The 19,937-nt window shown below is 49.9% G+C and overlaps 2 protein-coding genes and 1 non-coding gene across 7 annotated transcripts; 1 reads left to right on the forward strand and 2 right to left on the reverse strand.

The window, feature by feature from the left end:
• Positions 1-456: 456 nt before the first annotated feature.
• Positions 457-2,846, reverse strand: rpl18a (ribosomal protein L18a). The gene is made up of 5 exons (XM_086022866.1): positions 2,695-2,846; positions 1,368-1,547; positions 1,011-1,140; positions 829-938; positions 457-602 (listed from the first exon to the last, which is right to left on the reverse strand). The coding sequence occupies exons 1-5, from the start codon at positions 2,710-2,712 to the stop codon at positions 510-512; spliced, it is 531 nt and encodes a 176-aa protein (XP_085878992.1). The 5' UTR covers positions 2,713-2,846; the 3' UTR covers positions 457-509.
• LOC147126325 (small nucleolar RNA SNORA68) lies at positions 1,618-1,750 on the reverse strand. The gene has a single exon (XR_015084892.1). It is a non-coding gene; the product is annotated as a small nucleolar RNA SNORA68 (small nucleolar RNA).
• Positions 2,714-19,349, forward strand: LOC147126326 (PDZ domain-containing RING finger protein 4-like). 5 transcript variants are annotated; one of them, XM_086022852.1, is made up of 13 exons: positions 2,714-2,956; positions 4,946-5,016; positions 7,469-7,637; positions 7,727-7,898; positions 11,926-11,970; positions 13,462-13,673; positions 13,800-13,902; positions 14,473-14,577; positions 14,751-14,813; positions 15,101-15,202; positions 15,277-15,384; positions 15,474-16,469; positions 16,655-19,349. In XM_086022852.1, exons 4-13 carry the CDS (start codon positions 7,830-7,832, stop codon positions 17,225-17,227), a joined length of 2,376 nt encoding a protein of 791 aa, XP_085878978.1. In that variant the 5' UTR covers positions 2,714-2,956; positions 4,946-5,016; positions 7,469-7,637; positions 7,727-7,829; the 3' UTR covers positions 17,228-19,349. The 5 variants fall into 5 exon arrangements, with proteins under 5 accessions (XP_085878978.1, XP_085878979.1, XP_085878977.1 ...); XM_086022853.1 differs by having other exon boundaries at positions 4,943-5,016; positions 7,469-7,898; XM_086022851.1 differs by having other exon boundaries at positions 7,469-7,898.
• Positions 19,350-19,937: the final 588 nt, after the last annotated feature.

The following is a 19,937-nucleotide window of genomic DNA, read 5'->3' on the forward strand; positions in this document are numbered from 1 at the left end:
AGTAAAGTTTAAACCACCCAAGGAATAAAATTCCAAGTAGAAGCGGGGTTTTGAATAAAGTGTTTAGCCCAATTGACTTTAAATGTATTATGTAGTGAAATCTAGCACGTTGCGGCCTCCAGACTTGTAGTCCAGACTCTTTCTGATGTAATGTGCGCATTTTTTCCCAAAGTTCAAAAGCAGGCGGTCGATATCCTTCCAAACTTTGTTGTCCGCGTCAAGTGAGAGAGCAGCATGATTTAAGCGAGATAAACCTTCCTCCTTAGAAGGGCCGGCGACCAGTCCCGCTCCGAGACAGCCGCCGCTCCCAAAAGGAGAAGCGCTTTAGAAAACCAACAAGACGACCACAAACAAGACCTTTCCCACAATGCACCAGGCGTGTGATGCTCTCAAGCGTTGGAAATGAAAGCAAGGGTTAGTCGCTTTGTCGTTGGAGGAAAAAAGATGACGACGGACTGCTGAACGTTCCAAACCAGAACAACAATTTATTTGCATTTTGCCAAAGGCATTTAGAAGAATGTGTTTGGTCTCTTGGTGGTGAAGCGCGGTTTGTGCTGGCGGCGCAGGACCCGATGGGGCAGCGGGAACTTGATCTTGGAGTCCTGCGGGACCAAAGCAAAATTGCGTCAGTCGACCCAAAAACTCCAGCAAACGGCAACGAGCGCTTGCACGTCGCCAGTTTCGCAACCGCCAGCTCGAAGTCTGGAAGAGGAACCCGGACTTTTTCATCTGGCGACTTTGTGCAAAAGCGGAGGGACCCCCCCACGTGGGGAAGGGGCGCCCCCGGCTGAGAGAGCCGCCATTAACCAAAAGTGGGCAGTGACTCACGTGGAACTGCTTGATGGCGGGCCTGCGACACTTGTTGGCGGCGATCACCTGGACCTTCATGATCTGGATGGAGTGGGCGCGGGCGCGGTGCCGGGCGCCCATGTCACGGTCTGCCGGGAGGAGACGCTCAATTAGGGAGGCGGCAACAATCGGGGGCGCGGGGAGGGGCGGTCACCACTCACAGCACTGGGTGACGGCTCCGGAGGTGGTGAGGTCTCGGTACTCGCGGTACATGTTGTGGGTGCCGCTGCGCGAGTCGTAACGCAGCCAGATGCCAAAGTTCTTCACCTTCAGAGGCGTCTTCTCGTGGACCTGCGCGCATATAAACGGCAACACATTCACAGCTGTGCAAGTGTACTCCTGTTTACAAGTAGATGACATTTTTACTTGCACCATCTCAATTTTGGGGGTGGGTTGGTCACCATTTTGGGGAGGTCTGGAGGCCTGCCTCACATGTGTTTTGACACACACATCTCCCAACCTCTTCTAGCTCCAGCGGACGGATCCGTAACCATGACGACGACAGCGGCAATACGTACCAGTCCGCAGTAGACGGTCTCACCGGACGCCTTCTTCATCTTCCTGAGTTGGGACACGAAGTACCAGAAGCGAGACTTGGCCACCACGTGGTTGGGGGCGAAGATGCGCATGCGGTACAGCGGGGGGGTCGGGTTCTTGGGCGACGGCAGCAGACGCCCGATCACCTTGTACTCTCGCAGCTGCCCCCCAAAAAACATACAAAACAACATCACGGTCGGTCAGACCTTGGCGCGTGAGGGGGCGCGGCTCGCGTGTGAGGCCTTGGTTTCACTTTCAAAGGCACCAAAGCGGCCGAGAAAGGCGACAAGGCAAACGTTGCTGTGCGCACGCCACACTAGGTCACACCACTGACATGCGTGTGATCTTTGGGTTTGGGTGCCAGCGCTTCACTTCTCAAAACGTGGCCACGCCACACCGAGCCCTTCCCAACCAATAAGGCGCAAGCGTTTTATGAAAACAAGTAAGAACAAACAACCCAGTCCTGTTGCCTCAATTCAAACTTTGCGGATCTGGATGACTGACAATATACACAGAAAAAATGTTTAGTAAGCACATCGGTGCTTTTATTTATTGGCAGTAAGCTAAAAAAGACGCAGTAAGTCAAAATTGATTTATTCACATCTAAGCCAGCGACATACAAGTGATCTGCAAAACAATGAAATAATATAAAACCGAAATAGTAGCTTTGCCAGTTTTATCCATTTAGCAAAGGAAAAACAACGCAAAATGAAAGTTGGACGATGAAACTCATTTTTCAAAGACTGCTTTTATTTAAAGTCAGCTTTTTAGAGTTCACGAGTAGTTTTGCAAGTCTAAAAAGAACAGAGCAAATAGAGTGCAAAGGATAACGACGACAAGTCTTACATCTTGCGTAGGAATGTAAAGCTCCTAGAGTAGCGCCACTTTCGAAGACATTGACGAAAACGTAAAATTTGAGCGAGAGGCGAAATGAACGCGCGTCAGCTGTCGCGTCGCTAGCCTCGGTCGCATTCTTGTGGCTCGGCGCTCCTTTTCCAGCCCAAAACCAACAAGATGCAAATAAGCAATTGGAAGCTATGGGAGCAAAAGCGAGGATTTGCGCCAATTCCCATCTCGGCCGCCTGCGAGCAGCACGCCGTCGTCGTCTTCGTCCACATGGTGCGCCGACCGACGCCATGTTTCCAGCGAATACCACCGCCGTGAGGAAGACGAAAAAGGTCCCCGTGAGACCAACTTTGAAGTCACGCGAGCGGACGAATAAGACGCGCTTTTGCTTACAGGTCAACTCGGACGCGCGGGCGAAACGTGCGACCGACCGCTGAGAAGAAAAGCGACATTTTTACGTACAGTGCCGGACGCCTTCATGTTGTCTCGTTCACAGCCGCAGGAGAAAAGGAAGTGACGTCCGGGCTCCGCTCGTCTACACGGCGGCGCGAGGCGGAACTTCCGCTACAAAGATGGCGTGGAACATCCATCAAAAACACGTGACGGCGTTGGTATTGCCTGCTTGCGAGCTGGCGGACATTTAAAATAAATAATGAGCGAGTACATCATAACGGAGCAGAGAAGGAGAACAAAGTAGATAAAGACAATAAAAAGACAAGCACAGGTCAGTCAAACAACTTGAATGAAACTGACTTCACGCTTCGATGGAAAAATGTGTTGTTCGGTTGTAGTTAATCATTCATTTTTTTAAAATATTTTAAATTCTCCAGGTTTTTAAAATTGATTTTTTAGGAGTAAAATTAGTCTATTTTGAAAAAGATTGGCAGTTAAAAAAGACAGATAGCTATCTCCCCCGTTCCCCACTATTTCAGTTGTTTTTAATTGAGGTTGATGACTATTTCAGATTTATTAAATTGGTGTCAGAATTTTTTTTTAAAGTGAGGCTTTGATTAATACTGATTCAGCGTTTTTCAAACAATAATTTCCATCGATTTTTTTTTTAAATAATACATAAAGCCAACCCTCCATGTTTTGTCCTGCTGTAAATACGTTATTGTCGCAACGAACTGTATGACTGGCTGTTATTTGTATTGTACAACATTTCAATTAGGCAGATAAATAGACAGACATGTTGCTAGATTCCAACTTGACAGAGGGACTGAGTAGAAATTTGAACCGCCAACCCTGAGGTAGTCACCACTAGGTTGCAGTAGCTAAAGCGTCCACATGAGGGCAGCCTTCACTAAATTTAGATTCAGATTCAAATTTATTGTCAGTGTTAGGGTCAGTGACTTCTGCTTCCTGGGAGTCCACATTGAGGAGAAGCTGACCTGGAACAAGAACGCTGCACAGGTGGCTAAGAAGGCACAAGAAAGACTCCACTTCCTGAGAATTCTGAGGACAAACAACATCAGCCAGAGACTGCTTGTGTCTTTTTACCGCTGCACCATGGAGAGCATGCAACTATATTCAACTCAGTTGCACTTAACATCTGCTCAATCTGTGTTCTGTAATGTGCCTTTTTTTCTCTTTTTTCACAGTGAAAACTTGATTCTTTTATTTATTTATGTGCGAGTGTACATGTATGTGTATATGTACATGTATATGCGAGCGTATATGTATGCGTATGTATGTAAATGTGTATGTATATGTTTTTTAGTCTTTGCACTGAAAGGGCCTGCACTTTACTTTTCGTTGCACTTGTTGTAATGACAATACATTTGAATCGGAATCTGAATCTGGAGGCCGGCGCGGACAAGATAACAGCATCACTTTAGAACCCAAAATGTCGGTACGCCTCAGATGCTCGTCAAAATGCTAGTCCAAATTTTAAAGCCAGTGAAAAGTCTCCTTAGGCTAAAGACACGTTTGTAATTTTGCTCTCTAGATGTTAACAATCCTCACTTTTACACATTCAGCTATCTTTTTTCTTTTTTTTTTTTTGCATAGCCGTCAGGGGAATAGCAAATGGGTTTTTATTTGCCACTTTTGACTGCAGATTGGGCCCAGCAGGATTTCTTGAGCCCCGCCCACCCAATCTAGTCATCAATCACATGCGTGCGTAGCTCGCGTAGCTGTGGGGGCGGAAAAGGGAAAACGCTTGTGAAATAAAAGTCAATGAGTTACTAATTAGTTACCATACTGATGACTTGACTCGAAAAGCAACTTGGTTATGTTACTTGGCATGGTACCACCACTTGAGGGTGAATGAATGGCAGGCAGCATTTTTGAGCTGATTGTCATTATTCATTTCTATCCAGGAACGAATTGTAGAGTAACTGTGGTCAGATTACTTCAGGAAAGTAATGCATTACAAATGGATACATTCGAGTAACGTGCTACCGTCATCGCTAAGCGGAATGGGAGACAATAATAGAGAACCCCATGAGAAGCTGTTCGTATAAACATACTTAACTCTGGGGGAGTTAATTGCCAATAGTGTAACACGAAAATATAGATTCTAGTTTTAGGGGCGGTGTTGAGCAAAACGTTATTGCGCGTATTGACTGCCGGTCGCAGAGGGCCCACGATCGATGTTTCCTCGCTTACTTGCACTCGCACTCTTAGGTGTTGATTTGCAAAAAACCAAAACAAAACGTCTGCTTTTAACCCTGATCTTCCTTGCTTATTTCTCTTTCTCTGACCGAAGCAGAAGACAAGCGACTTGTCCTTATCGCCATCGCAAGGAGCACGAAGAGGAACCCGGGCAGCTGCAACCAAGAAGTGAGACGAAAATGCTCCCGAGTTCAGCGGCATGTGACTAATCTCATTTACGCCCTCTGACCCAAGCGCCCGTTCTGTACCCGTGGTTATCGCCGTCTGAAGCGGGACAGATTAAGGACGCATTAATTCACGTCCGGGGAGAAAATTTGCATGGAAAATGAAGGGAATCCCGCGTGTTAAATTCTATCGTCTTTCAGCATTGATTGCTTTGGTCTGAAAGTCTCTCCTGAGTCGTGTCTGCTCCATATCCAGAAAGCCAGAGAGGGATGAGTCTTGTGCTCCCCATCTGCTTTTTACATTTGAGGTTAACACTTTGTGTCACTTTGTTTCCATTTGTTTCCCCTTGCCCCGCCTTCCTGTGACGCTTTCTCTCAGCGTGTACGGTTCAATACTGGCACAGATGCGGTGGGAAGTTTAAGAGGCCCCCGCTTGTGCCATTAGTGCAGCGGGGGGACGACTTTCCACGGCGGCTTTTATTGGAGTCGCGCCGCTGCGTTAACACAAACGTCCAGCCGGCAGTGCGGCGCTTCCAGCCGCTGCGTTGCACCATGAAGCGGAACCGAGGCGGCCCCGAAAGGGTGTCGGGTGACGCCGCTTCCGAAACATGCAGTCTTGCTCAGCCAGTCAGGCAAGCGGCTGTGATTTGAGAGATGCGATAATGCGCATTTTGTCTTGAAACGATAAGGGCGACGGTCTCTCGGCATTCACCAGTGAATGATTTTACACAAGTGGCACATTTGGGGAACAAAAAAGCTACTGGATGCAACCTTGCCAGATGCATTGTCTTGCCTGTCCTTTGTTTCTTGGATTTGCTAATGAAATGTCTTTTGCCAGGCCTTTTTCCTGAACGAGACCACAAGGGTGACGTTGCGCGAATCGCATCTCGGCATTAGTCCGTAATTAATAGTTAAAATGTAATTACGAGGGCGGGGAACACAATGGCTAAAGACACTTTGCGGTAATTCGCCTCCGCCTCTCGCTTGGTGTCTAATTGTGTTTTTAGCCAGATGAATGGCTCGCCGTTGTAAATAATGGATGGCTTACAGATAGCGAGATCCGTGAGCGAGGCACCCTCGGGCTCTTCTCACGCCGTTGGCGAGGAGACATGCGGCCGACGCTAATCAAGTCTGCTTTGCTCGACGCTTAATTGAATTACACCGAGCTTTTGTCTTATTAGCCACGCATTTAGAGGACGGCGACTTGAAAAATCCCAAAGGACGCCGTGGGTCTTTCCACTTGACCGCATTTTTCTCTTTTGACCCTAACCCAAAAAAGAGAATGTATCTGAGGAAGTGTAAAGGCCAATTTCCCATCAATCACATCGCGCGTCATGTACGTTTTCGGTTCAACTTTTCCCCGTTGGGATACGATGATTCCCGATGCAGACCTTCAACACTTTCCTCGTTTGGAGTTTTACAAGAGTCTGAGGCAGGCGCATGTGTGCGTGTCATCGCGGCGGAATATAAAGGGGATGATAAAATTGAAGGAGACATGATAGCAAGAGGGCAATATGAACAATAAAAAGGGATGGTGGCGGTCATAAATGTGCACGATGATGATATCACCTTCTGACGAAAGGCCGCAGCGCTGCCGTTTTTACGATTCCTCCAGTGAGAATTAGCCGGGCTGGAGCGGATGTTCGCAAGTTGTCCACCGGGTTTGCGACAAAGGAAGGGGAGGGGAATTCACGAGCCGGTGATGTCATTTTGGGGACGTCAGGAGGCGACGGGGGTGACCTCATCCGAAAGTGAGTGGCGAGGAGGGTTAAGTGTTATCGCGCCGACGCCCTTGACTGCCCCACTATGGTCCTTGTGGCTGCATGACTGCTGATAAACAAGATGACGCATCTGCGCCTTGGCCGTGACGGCGTTTGGTCATGCGGGCACTTTGTCCGACCGGGAGTTCCCTGGTTCTATTTCATGGTAAACATAAATCAGCGTGACCCCTACTGGCCCTGTTGCCTCCATAAAGTGCAGGGCAGGAGCTTTCATTTTCCCCTTTTGTTACCGCCATCACTCATTATTGCTAGCACACTTCCAACAAACTTTGTGGAAGGGAAAACATACTGCAGCTCCTTTTTAGGGTTGTTGTTGTTTTTTTTTGTGTTTGATGGGCATTTGCTATCCGCAGAGAGAGATGGTAACTTGTCATAAGTGTAAATAGAAGTCATAATTACAGTATATATTATGTATTATGTATACATTATAAATGAATAACAAAAACGTAAACATATTAAACTACCTATGTCAGGACTGTTAGCTAGTATAGCTAGTCCGGCTAGCCCGCTAGCTGGTTTGGCGTCATCCACTAAGTCACTCGAAATCATTCGATTTTTGGCGTGTGCGGGTGCTAGGGTCCTGATCTCTGTTGTTACTTTTTAGCCTTCAACTTTGTGTCATATCTGCGTATGGGTCCAAATCTCGCTCCTCACATGACACTCTAAAATTCAAAGACCTACAGATGCTCGCCCTCCGCCCTCCGCTTGTCTCGCAGCCAATGAGCGGGAAGCCCACCCGCAGCCTGCCACGCGCGGGAGGAGGTGTGCCCGCCTGAGCCAAAAGTCTGCCTGCGCGCGAGTGTGAGCTCGCACACTGGAGGAGGCGGAGGAGGAAAGGAGACAGGTGCTTGGACTCGATGCGAGGGACACGCCGCGGAAGACGGTCAAGTGATACTGGCGCGCGTGCGTGCGTGTGCGCGTGTGTTTGCACAGAGTGCGGAGATCCTCTGAGGGATGCGAGAGGGGAGCCGAGGAGCACGAGCGCGTTTCAGCCCCGCGGGGGAGCTCCGGCGCGCCGTCTCCCTGGCAACCAAGCATGGGCTGCAATTTGTGCACCTTGCAGAAGCGGGAGGAGCACTACAAGCTGCTGTACGAGATTGCACAGGTGAGAGCACGACGATGGGACACAAAAGCGAGGAGGAGCAAGGAAATAAGAGGGGCGAATCGGAGAGAAAGTTCAAAGTGGGCCGCAGGTTATTTCACCTAACTCTTTGCCTCCTCGAGGCAAGAATGCATCAAATATTCAAAGAAAAGGGTTCTCGAACTTTTGGATTTTTTTGGGGGGGACCCTCTCATGATTAGCAGTCAAGAGCAAAAAGTATACTGTATGTATATGTATATATATTAGGGGTGTAATCTGAATGAAAAAGATTAGATTAGGGTTGTGCGTATTGTAGTCATAATGTGATCTATACACACAAAAGTTTTGTTTTGGCACGTTGTCATTTTGCATTTTCTTAAATGACCAATTCACTGCAAGTTGTTTTGTAAACTCCCAAGCTATGATTTGCTGAACTTTCACAAGGACTGTCCGCTGCTGCTTGAATGCATTTTCAGCTGTTGTTGTGACATTCTGCCGGAGTTTTGACCTTTGGGGCACGTTTGAATACAATTCTTAGAAAGGGAGAAGATGTTTTTTTTTGTTTTTTGTTTTTGATGGCTGCCAGCCTTCAACAACGTCGTCAGCATGGACAGAAAATTGTGTTTCACAAGGTTTGGATGTGTTGATTAGAAAGCGAGTGGCTGTCAAGTGTGAATCTCACTCTAATTATTATTCCACGTTTTTTTTTTTGTTTTTTTTTTCAACAATCCTGGCCATATGGTCAGGTGCTGAGCATGGCAAACGTTTCTTGTTGGCAAGTGGAGTGTCGGCGGGCCGTTCATTCATCATTTAGTGTCGTGCTCTGTGAGCCAGCAGCGGCAGCAGAACCGGCTACCGCGTAATGAGGATGAGCACGATATTTCACGGGAAGCGTGCTCATGTCAAACCAAGCTAGAAATGAGAAGAAGCGGGCAACAATGTCTTATTGCACGAAATAATGAGCTGCTTGGGTGCGAGGCAAGAAATACAGCTGACTTTTCCCACCAAGTCCCGCCTCCAAAAGCATCCACCAGAATGAGCAATATTCCAATACAGTCACGTATTAGGCCTAAGGGTTCATCAAAAATAGGCACGTTTTATTTCTAAAAACGGCGCCAGCGATAGAAGCTAATGCAAGCCACTGTAACATGATGCATAGGTTGGTCATTAGCACTTAAATTGGGGTTAGGAGCACAATTTTGGTCAAAGGCGAAAAAGGGGGGAAAAAAGAGGGAGGAGTCGAGTTTGCGCGAGTGTGAAGTGTGTCACGGCGGGACTTTGTGCTCAAACGGGCGGCTGACGAGGGAGCGAGAGCTTTCCCGGCAATCCCCTCGTCGCTTTTCCCTTTCGTGCTTCCGCACTTCTCAAGTCTCCTCCAGCCCGACTGTTGTTCTCCCACCGAGCGTTTTTTTTTTTTTTTTGGCTGCAGTCTGCGTTTCCACGGAGACCGCCTATTCGGAATAAGAGATGAGAGCTTATGGATGATCGGAGTGAAAGCGGACTGTTGGGAGATTGTCAGATACAAGTCGTTGACTTTCTTCTCTTTTATTGATTTTCAAATTGGGATGGAGACGCTGCATGGCGTAATGATTAACAATCACGTTTTTTTTTTTTTTCACCACAGTGCCCGTCTGTTGGCTGTGGTCATGAACTGCGTCACTCGCCCCTGATGGGAATCTGCCAAGAACAAATAAATATTTGATTTTTCCGATTTTTTTTTTTTCTTTTTCTGGAATATTTAACATTTGCTTTTTTTTGGGGGGGGGGGGAGGAGCATGTTGTCGGTGCGCTATCGGGTCAACGTCTGTGTCTGTGTCGCATGCGCCGGGGGCAGATGCTAAGCCACATGTCCAGCCTGTTAGACGCCGCCGTGGGGGGGGGTGGGGGCGGTTACACGCAGCGGCGTAGTCCACACACAGCCGGCCACTCCATATGGCCCCCTCAAACCTGGGCCACGACGTCACCCAGAATCTTTCTTTGCCGTTTGCAGCAACCCTCGAAGAAGGCGAGCCTTTCAATTTGATCTTCGGCCGTGTTTTCTTGTCGGGGCGCTAACAAGTGCCGCTGCCGGCCCGCGCGGGTCACCGGGTGGACCTTTTCACACGTGAGCGTGATCGCACTTGACAAGTGGCTCCCTTTCCGTCTCGGGATGCAAACGCCCTCGGCTGTGGGATTGCATGTCAGAGAAGAAAAATCGATTGCGCTACGATTATGGTTTTTTTTTTTTTTTTTTTGCAGATGTCGTACACTTTCATTTTCACGCGCTTGTTTGCCCGGGGTCAAAAAGGCAAAAAGCAACCAGCCGCCGACGACTGTGCTGGCCGTGATAAGGCCGGAATGAAAGCCTGCCACATTTCCCTCCTCCCCCTTCGGACAAAGCCAAAAGATGCGCGCACACACACTCACATTTAAGAGGTAGATAGACCCATATTTACACACACCCAATAAAGATCTGTTTTTATTGCACATGCTCTGCTTTACTTTTACGAGCGTGTGAAAATGTCAGCTGTGGTCTTGATGCGTGATGAGGGGTCTTCTGGGTTGTGATCAGCTTTGGCCAATTAGCCTGGCCAAGATGAGAGGATAGCAGGCCAGCGATAAAGGCGGAGGCAGGAAAGCTTCCATTCTTCCTAAAAGGCATTCTCTCGCTCCTTATCAGTCGCCAGGCACTCTTTCAACGTTGTTCCGGCCCGTTGCCTCTGCGCGGCTGTCACTCTCTGGAGCACTTATTGATACACTTTGCCGCAACTGCACCCCCACAAGGGAGGAGTTTTTTAAATGTTCTACCTAGGAGCATGTAGAGCAACATACACTTTTTTTTTTTTAATGAGCTCATTCACTGCCAGACATTTTCAGAGCCTAACGTTTGAAAAAAAAAAAAAATGGAAAAAAAATATAAATTCCTGGGATTGAATGGCTGGACTGTGAAAAGACGAGGAAATTAGTCACTGGCAGTGAATGAGTTAAAAAGGTACTGTTTTGAAAAAAAATGATACACGACAAGGCTGAAGGAAAAAAAAAATCCTCCGATTAATATGAAATTTTACTGACGTTTCCTTTTTGCTTCCCCCAGTCAGTCAATGTAGAGTATAATATATATTTTAATTGAAGCACTTTGAAAACCCGCAGTGCAATATCGATAATTCCGGTGGTCCGAAGGGGGATGAGGTTACAGCGGCGTGCCGGTGTCGAATTCCCACTTGACCAAGCTGCGTTTGGAAGTCAATTAGGCCCACTCGGAGGCCACCGGCGAGTCCAGTGACGGACGGATAGAATGGCACAAAAGCGTCTGCGTAGTCGGCGGCTTTGATTACATGTGGCAGGCGCGGGGGTGTTGGCATAATGCGCCCCCAGGCTGGAGCGTTCCACTCCCCAAATGGTGTGGACGTGCAAATGTCGGTGTTGATGTTTGAGCAAATGCATTTTGTCTTGCCCGTGGACCCGTTTGGTGGGATTCGCATATGCCTCAATGTGATATTTCCATGGAATTAATTCTCCCCACCAATTTTTTTTTGGGGGGGGGGGGGCAAACTAAGGAGTGTCCGCCTTTTTTGAGACCATGAGAAAAATTATAATCACGAACAGGAAAGTCCAATTTTATCCAATTTCGTTGTGACAAGTTACCAACGGTACCCGAAATGGCTAATTGGCGCCGATGTGTTTTGTTACAATCTGAGTCGGAATGACTCGAGGGATTTTGAAAGCTCTTATGTTTTTTTTAAGCAACATTTTCCCTCCTCATAAGCGGATGCGTTTTTTTTTTTTTTTTTTTTCGATTTTCATCTCCACCAAAGGGCAAACGTCATGTTATGAATAATGCTAATGAGCTACATGTTGCAGTTAGCATAAACATGCATCACTTTGAAATTCCTTGAAGAAGTTTGATAGCGGCGGAAAAATATGAATTTCACACTTGAGGCTTTTTGGAAGAAAAAAAACCCATTTAATTTTATGCAAAGAGCCGCTACATGAATCTTTGATTTTTTTTTTGAGGGGGGGGGGTTCTCGAGGAAAGCAAGTGTTTTACGCAAACCTTTTTTTTTGCCTTCAGCCCGAATCTGAAATGAATGAATTAGAAGACAATCAAAGCCCCTTGGTGAGTTCAACTTCAAGTTCCATTTTGATCCAAATATATTTATATATATATGCCAAAAACCGACTGACTGACGACCCTGTCCTGCGACCCCAATCCGCATCAGCGCTATTGAAAATGCATGTCTGTAAATGATCCATCTTTTTCTAATCGGTATTGTGATGGTTGTTGGCAAGCTGCAAAACACCCCAGTCGATTTTTTGGAAGGACGCCGGCAGACACTTGACCATGTGAGGGACTTGAACTCGGCACGACCAGTTGAAGGACGGCACAGGACAGCCGGCCCCGGAAATGTGCTGCCGCCCGAAAGAATATTTATTTGGAATTCGTCTTGCGAGGCGGCGGCTTAGTTGACGGCGCTCTGCTTAATCCGTGTTTCGTGTCTCGATGCAGAACTAATTGGCTGTTTTTGTGCACGGCCTCGCGTCTGCAAAACGCCGAAGGACACTCGATGCCACTTGAGCGTCTTTTTTTTTTTTTTTTTTTTTTTTTTTTTGCATATGTGGCGAGGTCCAAATTCAAGAGCCGCGCCGACGTCCGCGAGCGGCCGTCTTTACCTCGCCGCCGTTTGATTTGCATGTCCCCCATGAAAATGCCGCGTCCCTTTGATGAACGGCTGCATTGCTGATACGGAAAAACAACATTGAGTAGGACGGATTTACATTTGTAGCCACAGCTAAACATGTTTTTTATCCTCTGCCATCCAAAGCTGAAAACATTGAAATCAACTTTTTCATCCAAACAGGCGCACTCCAATACTCAAAAGTACTTCCACGGGTGCATTTCCTCCGCCAAAATGTCTTCCAGCATCAATGGCGCGGCGAGGCAACGGGTCAATGCCTGTCACTCAAAGTCCCCGTTGCACTTTTCTTATTGAAATGAGACATTTATGACGGCAGATTGCGGGGGGCGAGCCGCCGCCGCCGCCTGCGCTTCCTTCCCTCGTCGCGATGGAATAACGACGGCTCTCGTGACGCCGCCATCGTCAGCGCAGCAAATTGGATATGAAGAATGTCTTTTTTTTTTTCTCCCTCCCCCCCACAATGACACCCTCTCTGACAGATTGTGCATCATGCTCTTATCTCCGCGCGGCAAACACGAATAAAACGCCGTGGCTTATCAGCAGTCCTCCCGTTTGAATTAAAAAGAGATAAAAGCCAGTGACACATTTGAGCATATTGAAGGCCTCGGGCTGACCTTCACCGTGCGACTTTTCACCCCAATTTCAGGAGACGCGGCGCTGTTTGGGTCGCTCGTGGCTGACCGCGACTTTAATTAGGAGATCGCAAACTACCGGATTGGTAGCCTGTGGCCCCCGACGGCTCTTTGCCACGTCACCTTAGAAAACGTGGACGTTGTCAACAAATAAAATGAGGAAACCAGTTACGATTCCTCTAATAGGCTCACTGTGCTTAATGAGCAAGCAAGGCGAATGAAGTCAATTCATTTGAGCCGGAATGGTGCGGAACTAACGTTCGAGTCTTCTCGCCGCAGGTGAACAGGCGTAACTTGTCCGAGGTGGAGCAGGATGAGACGGCGGCGGAGGCCACAGCGCGAGAGCCCCCGTCGGAGGAGGAGGCGGCGGCGCGCGTGGCCGACGTGTGCACGCAAACCGACATCACCTTCGAGCACATCACGGCGCTGGCCAAGCTGCGAGCGGTGACGCCGCCCGTGCCCGACGTCTGTCCCTTCCTTTTGTCCGACAGGTGCGAGCCGCGCCTTTCTCTTGGCCCGACTCTTTTGAGCGACAAGCCAATTGGGCGAAGTGACCGAGCGGTGGCTTTAGTTCGGTCGGTTTGACGTGACTGCTCTTTTTTTTTTTTGCTTTCCAGCTGCCATTCTATCCACACCGCGGAACACGAGTTCTACGAATGCCCCGAGTATCTGTCCAATATGCCGGCCGAAGTGGGGCGTAACGAGGAGTACGTTTATGAGGTACGATCGCACCTGTGTGAAAGCGAATGGTAAAAAACTACTTTAACGAGCAGACGAGAAGTCGTACAAATGGATTGCGGCGGTCCAAAAAGAGGACCTGCGGCTGATTGTCTGTGACAGTGACGAGCTGCCGTCAGCTCCGTTTGGCTTAATGGCCACTTCCTGCTTGAGCGGGCGCCACTGTGGGTCATTAGGGCTCCCTCGCTGCCAGCTGAGGCCTAACTCGCTGCGTGATATGGATGAGAGGCTTCGTACGCAGCCGGCTAGCGCAATGTGCATCTCCCCCCGCAGCCCGGAGGGGCTTGCCGACCGCACGGGCGAGGCGGGATCGCACCTGCGTGCGCTTGCTGCTGATTGACAAATCGCCGGTGATGCGCCCAAGTCGGCAACACGGTGACCTCCTTCTTGCAAATTGACACGATTGTTTTGAAAAGAGACCCACAGTGTAGATGGACAATGTAAAAATAGCATGACAGGCTTATGTTCTTTATCCTCTGCATAGAACGCGTAAGCTGAGTCAGATTTGGAGTGCTTGACAAACTGCTTGACTGCGATTGCTTTCTCCAACAGGAAGTGGAGTTATGCAAGCACAACACTCAAGAGAAGCTGGGCCTGACGTTGTGCTACCGGACCGACGAGGAGGAGGAGGAGGACACGGCCATTTATGTCAGCCAGGTACGGACCGTTAGGTTGTGAAGATCGGAATCTCCACCAGGCACATCGGGTCAAATAAGAAGTCGCAAATGTCAGACGCTCACTCGAGAGTGAAGAAAGAACTACATTTTCAAAAATGTAGCGCTTGAAAAATGCACCATTTTTTTTTCGTTGTGTTGTTGTGTTTTGCCTAGGTGGAGCCAAACAGCTTAGCGGCAAGAGACGGGCGCATGAAGAACGGCGATCGTATCCTGCGAGTAAGCTCTTCAACAAGTGGCATTTATATTCTCATGAAGTGGAAAAAGAAACAAGGCGCGCCGTATAAAAGTCGCAAAAACGATGCGTACTAAGCACTGTTTCAAAAAAAAAAAAAAGTGAATTTATTATCCCTCCTATTGGCGTAAAGACAAGGTGACTGAGCGCGACTGTCCCCGCGGGGCACAAACAAACAAAGACCGGCAAAAACACACCCGTAAAGCCGGCACTCACAAGGCTTGGCGCACAACCAAATCAAATCGTTTTACAGGCGTGTTTTTGGCTCCAGATAAATGGCCAGGCGCTGCAGGATCGAGAGGAGGCACTTTCCTTGCTGTCAGGAGAAAATGCGACGAGCGTCGTCCTGCTGGTGGCGCGGCCGGAGACGAGGGTAGCGTCACCGCGGTGCTCCGCCCGGCAACGTGTCAAGCTTTCTTGCTCGGTGATGTGCGGTTTGGTTTTCAGCCGGAGGACCGCGCCTGGCTCGACGATGAGCGAGAGGAGCCGGTGAAGGAGCTGAAGATGGGGATGCCGGAGGTGGGGACGGAGGACGGCAACCTCGGGCAAGACGAGGTTCGGAATGAGTGACTCGGGATCCGGCGGTGAAATCCAAACGCTCGCCCGGCAATCCGCTCGCCGCGTTTTCATTCTTTACCCTACAGGCTCAAGAGGAAAGGACAACCGACGCAGCTACCCGTTCCTCCAACGGCCAAGACGAAGACAGCGGGTTTTGGTGCAGTACAGACAGTCCTGAGCGCCGACCGCTATTGGCCGGCCTCTACAGGAGGAGCCCGGCTCTGTGTTTGAGGGAACAATGGCGAGATGCTGTGCCGTCGCGGGATCCCCACAGGCCGGGGGCAGCGACGAAAGGCCAAGGGTGCGAAGGGGTGCTGAGCGTTCGCAGCGGCGGGACTGGAATCTTGGGTGTGGAGAATCACTTCCAGCAACTTCTGGAAGTCAAGTGCCAAATCCGCAAGGGCGCGGAGCGCGGGGTGTACTCCATTCGGCGCAGTATCGAGTGCAGCCTCACGGAGCAGGGCGGGGGGGGCGGCGATAGCGCTGAGGAAGGTGAGGAAGGTGAGGGCGTGGAGCAAGAGCTGAGGATGTTAAACGAAGAACTGCGCAGCATTGAGCTGGAGTGCCAGAACATCATGCAGGCCCATCAGCTCCGCCAGGCCCGGCGGACGGACGCCCCGACGCCTTCGCCGGGCGGGAGGCTCGAGAGCCGCGGCGGGTCGGCCGACATCCGCGAACACCCTCCGAGCGAGGAGACCCGAGACAAAGACAGCTCCAGTGCCTACAACGCAGCGGAGAGCGCCCGCTCCACTCCGCTGGGGGGGGGGCGATCTCCCGAACGTTCCCTGCAGAAGCGCGTCGGCACGGCCAACCGGAAGAACCTCCAAATGGCCTCGTCAAAGCCCTGCGGCCCCATCCCTAATCCCAAGTCTCGGGGCTCGCCGCAGCAAGGCGCACGAGCCGTTTTCTCGAGCGGCCCGGACCAGAGTAACCCCTCTCGATCCGAGTCCGACCCGGCGCTGCCGGCGGACGACGAGCGCTGCGAGAAAAGGGGGGACACCAAAGATCCCAAAAGGAAACCGACGTTTGCCTCATACCAAGGCAGCCCTTACCACGGCTCGCTCGGATCCCGGCGACTTCAGGTTGGTATGATGCCGATTGAGGAAACGCTTACGGGCGAGGAGTTTCTCACTGGCGAAAGCGCGGCAACTTTCAGGAAAAGAGCTTCAAATTACAACCTAATCTAGATCTAAATTCGCACTCATACCAAAGACTTTGTCCTGATCGGATCTGGATACACCTTATATGCCGGTCGTTTGTGTTGCAGAGCTACGTGCAGCTGCTACAACAACACGCGTCCTTGGAGTATTCCCAGAGCCAGCTGAGCCTGCTGAGCGTCTGCCGGGATCCGCCGGGCCGACGCGCTCGCTCCGGGGAGCCGCGCCTGGAGTGGAAGGTCAAAGTGCGATCGGACGGCTCCCGCTACGTGGCCCGGCGGCCGGCCCGCGACCGCATCCTGAGGGAGCGAGCGCTCCGGATCCGAGAGGAGCGCAGCGGCGGCATGACCACCGACGACGACGCCGCGAGCGAGATGAAGATGGGTCGCTACTGGAGCAAGGAGGAGAGGAAGCAGCACCTGGCGCGGGCCAGGGAGCAGAGGAAGAGGAGGGAGTTCATGCAGAAGAGCCGCTTTGAGTGTCTGAAGGAGGGCCCGGCCAGCGGCGCCGAGGGCCGCGAGGAGATCAACATCCTGGAGCTCAGTCACAAGAAGATGATGAAGACGCGCAACAAAAAGATTCTTGACAATTGGATGACCATCCAGGAGCTGATGAGCCACGGGGCCCGGGTCCCCGAGGACTCCAAAGTCCGGAAGGCCTTCTTGTCCGTGACGACCGTGTAGGAGTTGTTTACAGCGCACATCGAGTCACCCGTCGCCGGGCACGGGCGCCATTGCTTCGCTCCCCAAGACTTTTCGCAACCTCGGTCATTTGACTCTCGCTCGCCTGCTTTCGCTAACATCCAGCGAGACGGGAAGGTCCGCTAAAACTCCCGTCATCCCACCGTACGTGTTGTTGTCACTCATCTGGAGCTACTTGCCTCGTTCGGGGCAACGTTTTTTTTACACTGCCGAGGGGGAATGGGGTATTTTTCACGATTTGTAATCTCGCGACTAAACTTTTTGTATGAACTTTTGTTTTCGTCTACACTTGATATCGATGTGGCGTGAATAGGTTGTGGTCGACGTAGCGACAAAACTGGTCGGACTGATTGTGCACCGGGGCAGATTGTACAAAAAATGTTTTCGTGGGTGACGCCAACCAGAGTTGTCCGCAAAAAAATCATTTCAACACTCATATTTATATCGGTTAGGATTATTTATTCTTCTTCTCCTATTATTTATTATGACTCCTAATTTATGGTGACGCGGCTAGCTTACGAAACATTTAAAGACGTCAATAAAAGTCTCATTTGTAGCTTGACCACGACAAAAGATGGCTTTGACTCATTCCTGAAGTGTTTCAAAAACATGTTTGATAAAGATTTTCCAAAAATTCTGCTGTCATCTGGACATTTTTCTTGAGTAACTCCCCCTGCCCGTGAATGAGATACATTGTGAACGATACATTCGAGTGCCTTCCTGCAGGCTCGTCGGCTCGCATTTGCTCACCCGAGTTCCCGCGTTTGCTCCAAAACAGCCAGCCGACGGGTGTTGTGCAATCAGCTGCGCCGTAAACCGTAACCAAGCCTATTTGAGGGTGATTAGAGTGCGCGATGATTGCTAATTGAACACACGGGAGCTCCCCTCGTGGCAGCACCTGGGTTATTACCTCCCCGCCGCAGTCCTGACGTCTCCTGATCTCCATATTATTGCTCGCTGGAAATCAAGACTATTTTTTTTTTTTTTTATGATGTTTCTGGGCTTGACAAGGCATAATCATGTCACTGCAGTTTGTGCGATTCGTGCATTCGCAGTGGGAAGACCGACTGCTTGTATATAAAGCGGGGGGGGGGGGGTTGATGTGTGTCCGTTTAGAGCTCGGAGGCACACTCGCTAAACTACACTTCCATTTCAAAGCATTTGTGAGACGTCGGGGATGTCTCCTCGTCCCCTGTCAATCTGCCGCCTCCGTCCGTCCGCAGCCCGCTGAGCTGAAGAATTAATGAGACACATCAGAGTGGTGCCTTTGTGCATCATCCCCCCCCCCCCCCCCCCGGCCCCCCACCCCTACCCCCACTCAACCTACCTTCAAGGAATGTGCATCACCCAAGGACAGCGGGTCAACTCTTAACCAACCGAGTCCATTTTTGACTGACTAATCCCAGTGAGATCAGCGCAGGTTTATTCATGTCGGTATAAATATGTGAAATATGTGATATATTCTCATCTATGTGCCTCATTCATATTCCAGCAGCCAAGTGGGTAAGGGTGGCGCCGCCGACGTTGAAAATGGCAGCGCCCCGGCGCTCTTTTAATCTAAGGACGCCTTTGAAGCAGAGAGCGACGACGCTGGGAACTCTGGAGCGGGTGAGACTTTTCATCTAATGGGGCTCAACGTAACCTAAAGGTTGCTTTGGCGCCATTTTGAATCTCAGCCCCTTTGGGTAACGTCCTGAATGTGGAATGCAAAACGGAATGCGCCACCGCCGCAGTGCCCTTGAGCCTTGAAAGCCCGCCCCAAGATGCGATTATGCTGTACCGGCGGCTCGTCGCATTTTGCTCATCGACCGTAGATTCGATTCCAGCCTACGTGACGAGCAACGCGTCGACTTCCGCGTCCTTTGCTGCCGCCAAAAGAACCTCAAGTGATTGAATGGAAGAGGTGGAAAACAGTCACGTGAAACACGATCACTGTTGTGCAGCCCTGCGTGACGACTCGACACAATGGAATGCATTTAAAAGGAGGAAGCTATGAATGGACTCGCTTGAATTATTGTCCCGCTGGTAGAGTCGTTTGCACATTTTGAAGATGGAACAATAAGAATCGTCATAATTCGAATAAATGGATCTTGAATGGAATGTATTCAACTTTTTGGGGTCCTTGTGTTTTGGTCTGTTGCATGTGAGAGAATTGACCCGAGCCCTTGTCGCCAAAGTAAAAGGGGCTTTATCTTCTGCATCTTTAATCCCCCCCCCACCCCCTTTTACCAAGCGTTCATCCCTGATGAAAGCAAATTGATTTGAATGGAAAGAGGACTTCCAGGGGAAAATAACAAGAACCTACCTGAGATCTTTATGGACTGAAAACGTTTTTTTTTTGTGGTTGTTATTGTTGTAGTCAGGCAGCAGATGGTGCTTCCTGCTTCCGCTGTCATTGAAAAGATGTCAACAGGAGGAAACGGAAATCAACAAATAACAATCAATGAAAAGCGCTTCAAAGCAAAATACAGCGAATCAGAATTGTTTCATCGGGTGGCACTAATTCAACGTTTCACACTGAGCGAGCGGCCGATCAATTAACAAAGGAAGCTCGTCGATATTTCGTATTCAGGATTATCCACATTCCTGAGGCTCCGTGCCAAACATCCGTCAACACCCACCCCACCCAAGTCGCTCGGGCGCAAGGGCAAATCAATTGCGAGCGAACGACAGGCAGATGGTCGCGAAGGAC

The sequence above is a fragment of the Filicampus tigris genome, chromosome 22, assembly GCF_054856515.1.
Source record: "Filicampus tigris isolate MCC_2025a chromosome 22, RoL_Ftig_1.0, whole genome shotgun sequence".
NCBI lineage: Eukaryota > Metazoa > Chordata > Actinopteri > Syngnathiformes > Syngnathidae > Filicampus > Filicampus tigris.

Coding starts and splice junctions, on each gene's coding strand:
- rpl18a (XM_086022866.1), bottom strand. Junction 939..1,010: donor CGGAGCCGTCACCCAGTGCT/GTGAGTGGTGAC, acceptor TCCTCCCGGCAG/ACCGTGACATGGGCGCCCGG. Junction 603..828: donor CCGCCATCAAGCAGTTCCAC/GTGAGTCACTGC, acceptor TTGGTCCCGCAG/GACTCCAAGATCAAGTTCCC.
- LOC147126326 (XM_086022853.1), top strand. CDS start 7,830: ATGGGCTGCAATTTGTGCACCTTGCAGAAGCGGGAGGAGCACTACAAG. Junction 14,814..15,100: donor ACGGCGATCGTATCCTGCGA/GTAAGCTCTTCA, acceptor TTTTGGCTCCAG/ATAAATGGCCAGGCGCTGCA. Junction 15,203..15,276: donor TGGCGCGGCCGGAGACGAGG/GTAGCGTCACCG, acceptor TTTGGTTTTCAG/CCGGAGGACCGCGCCTGGCT.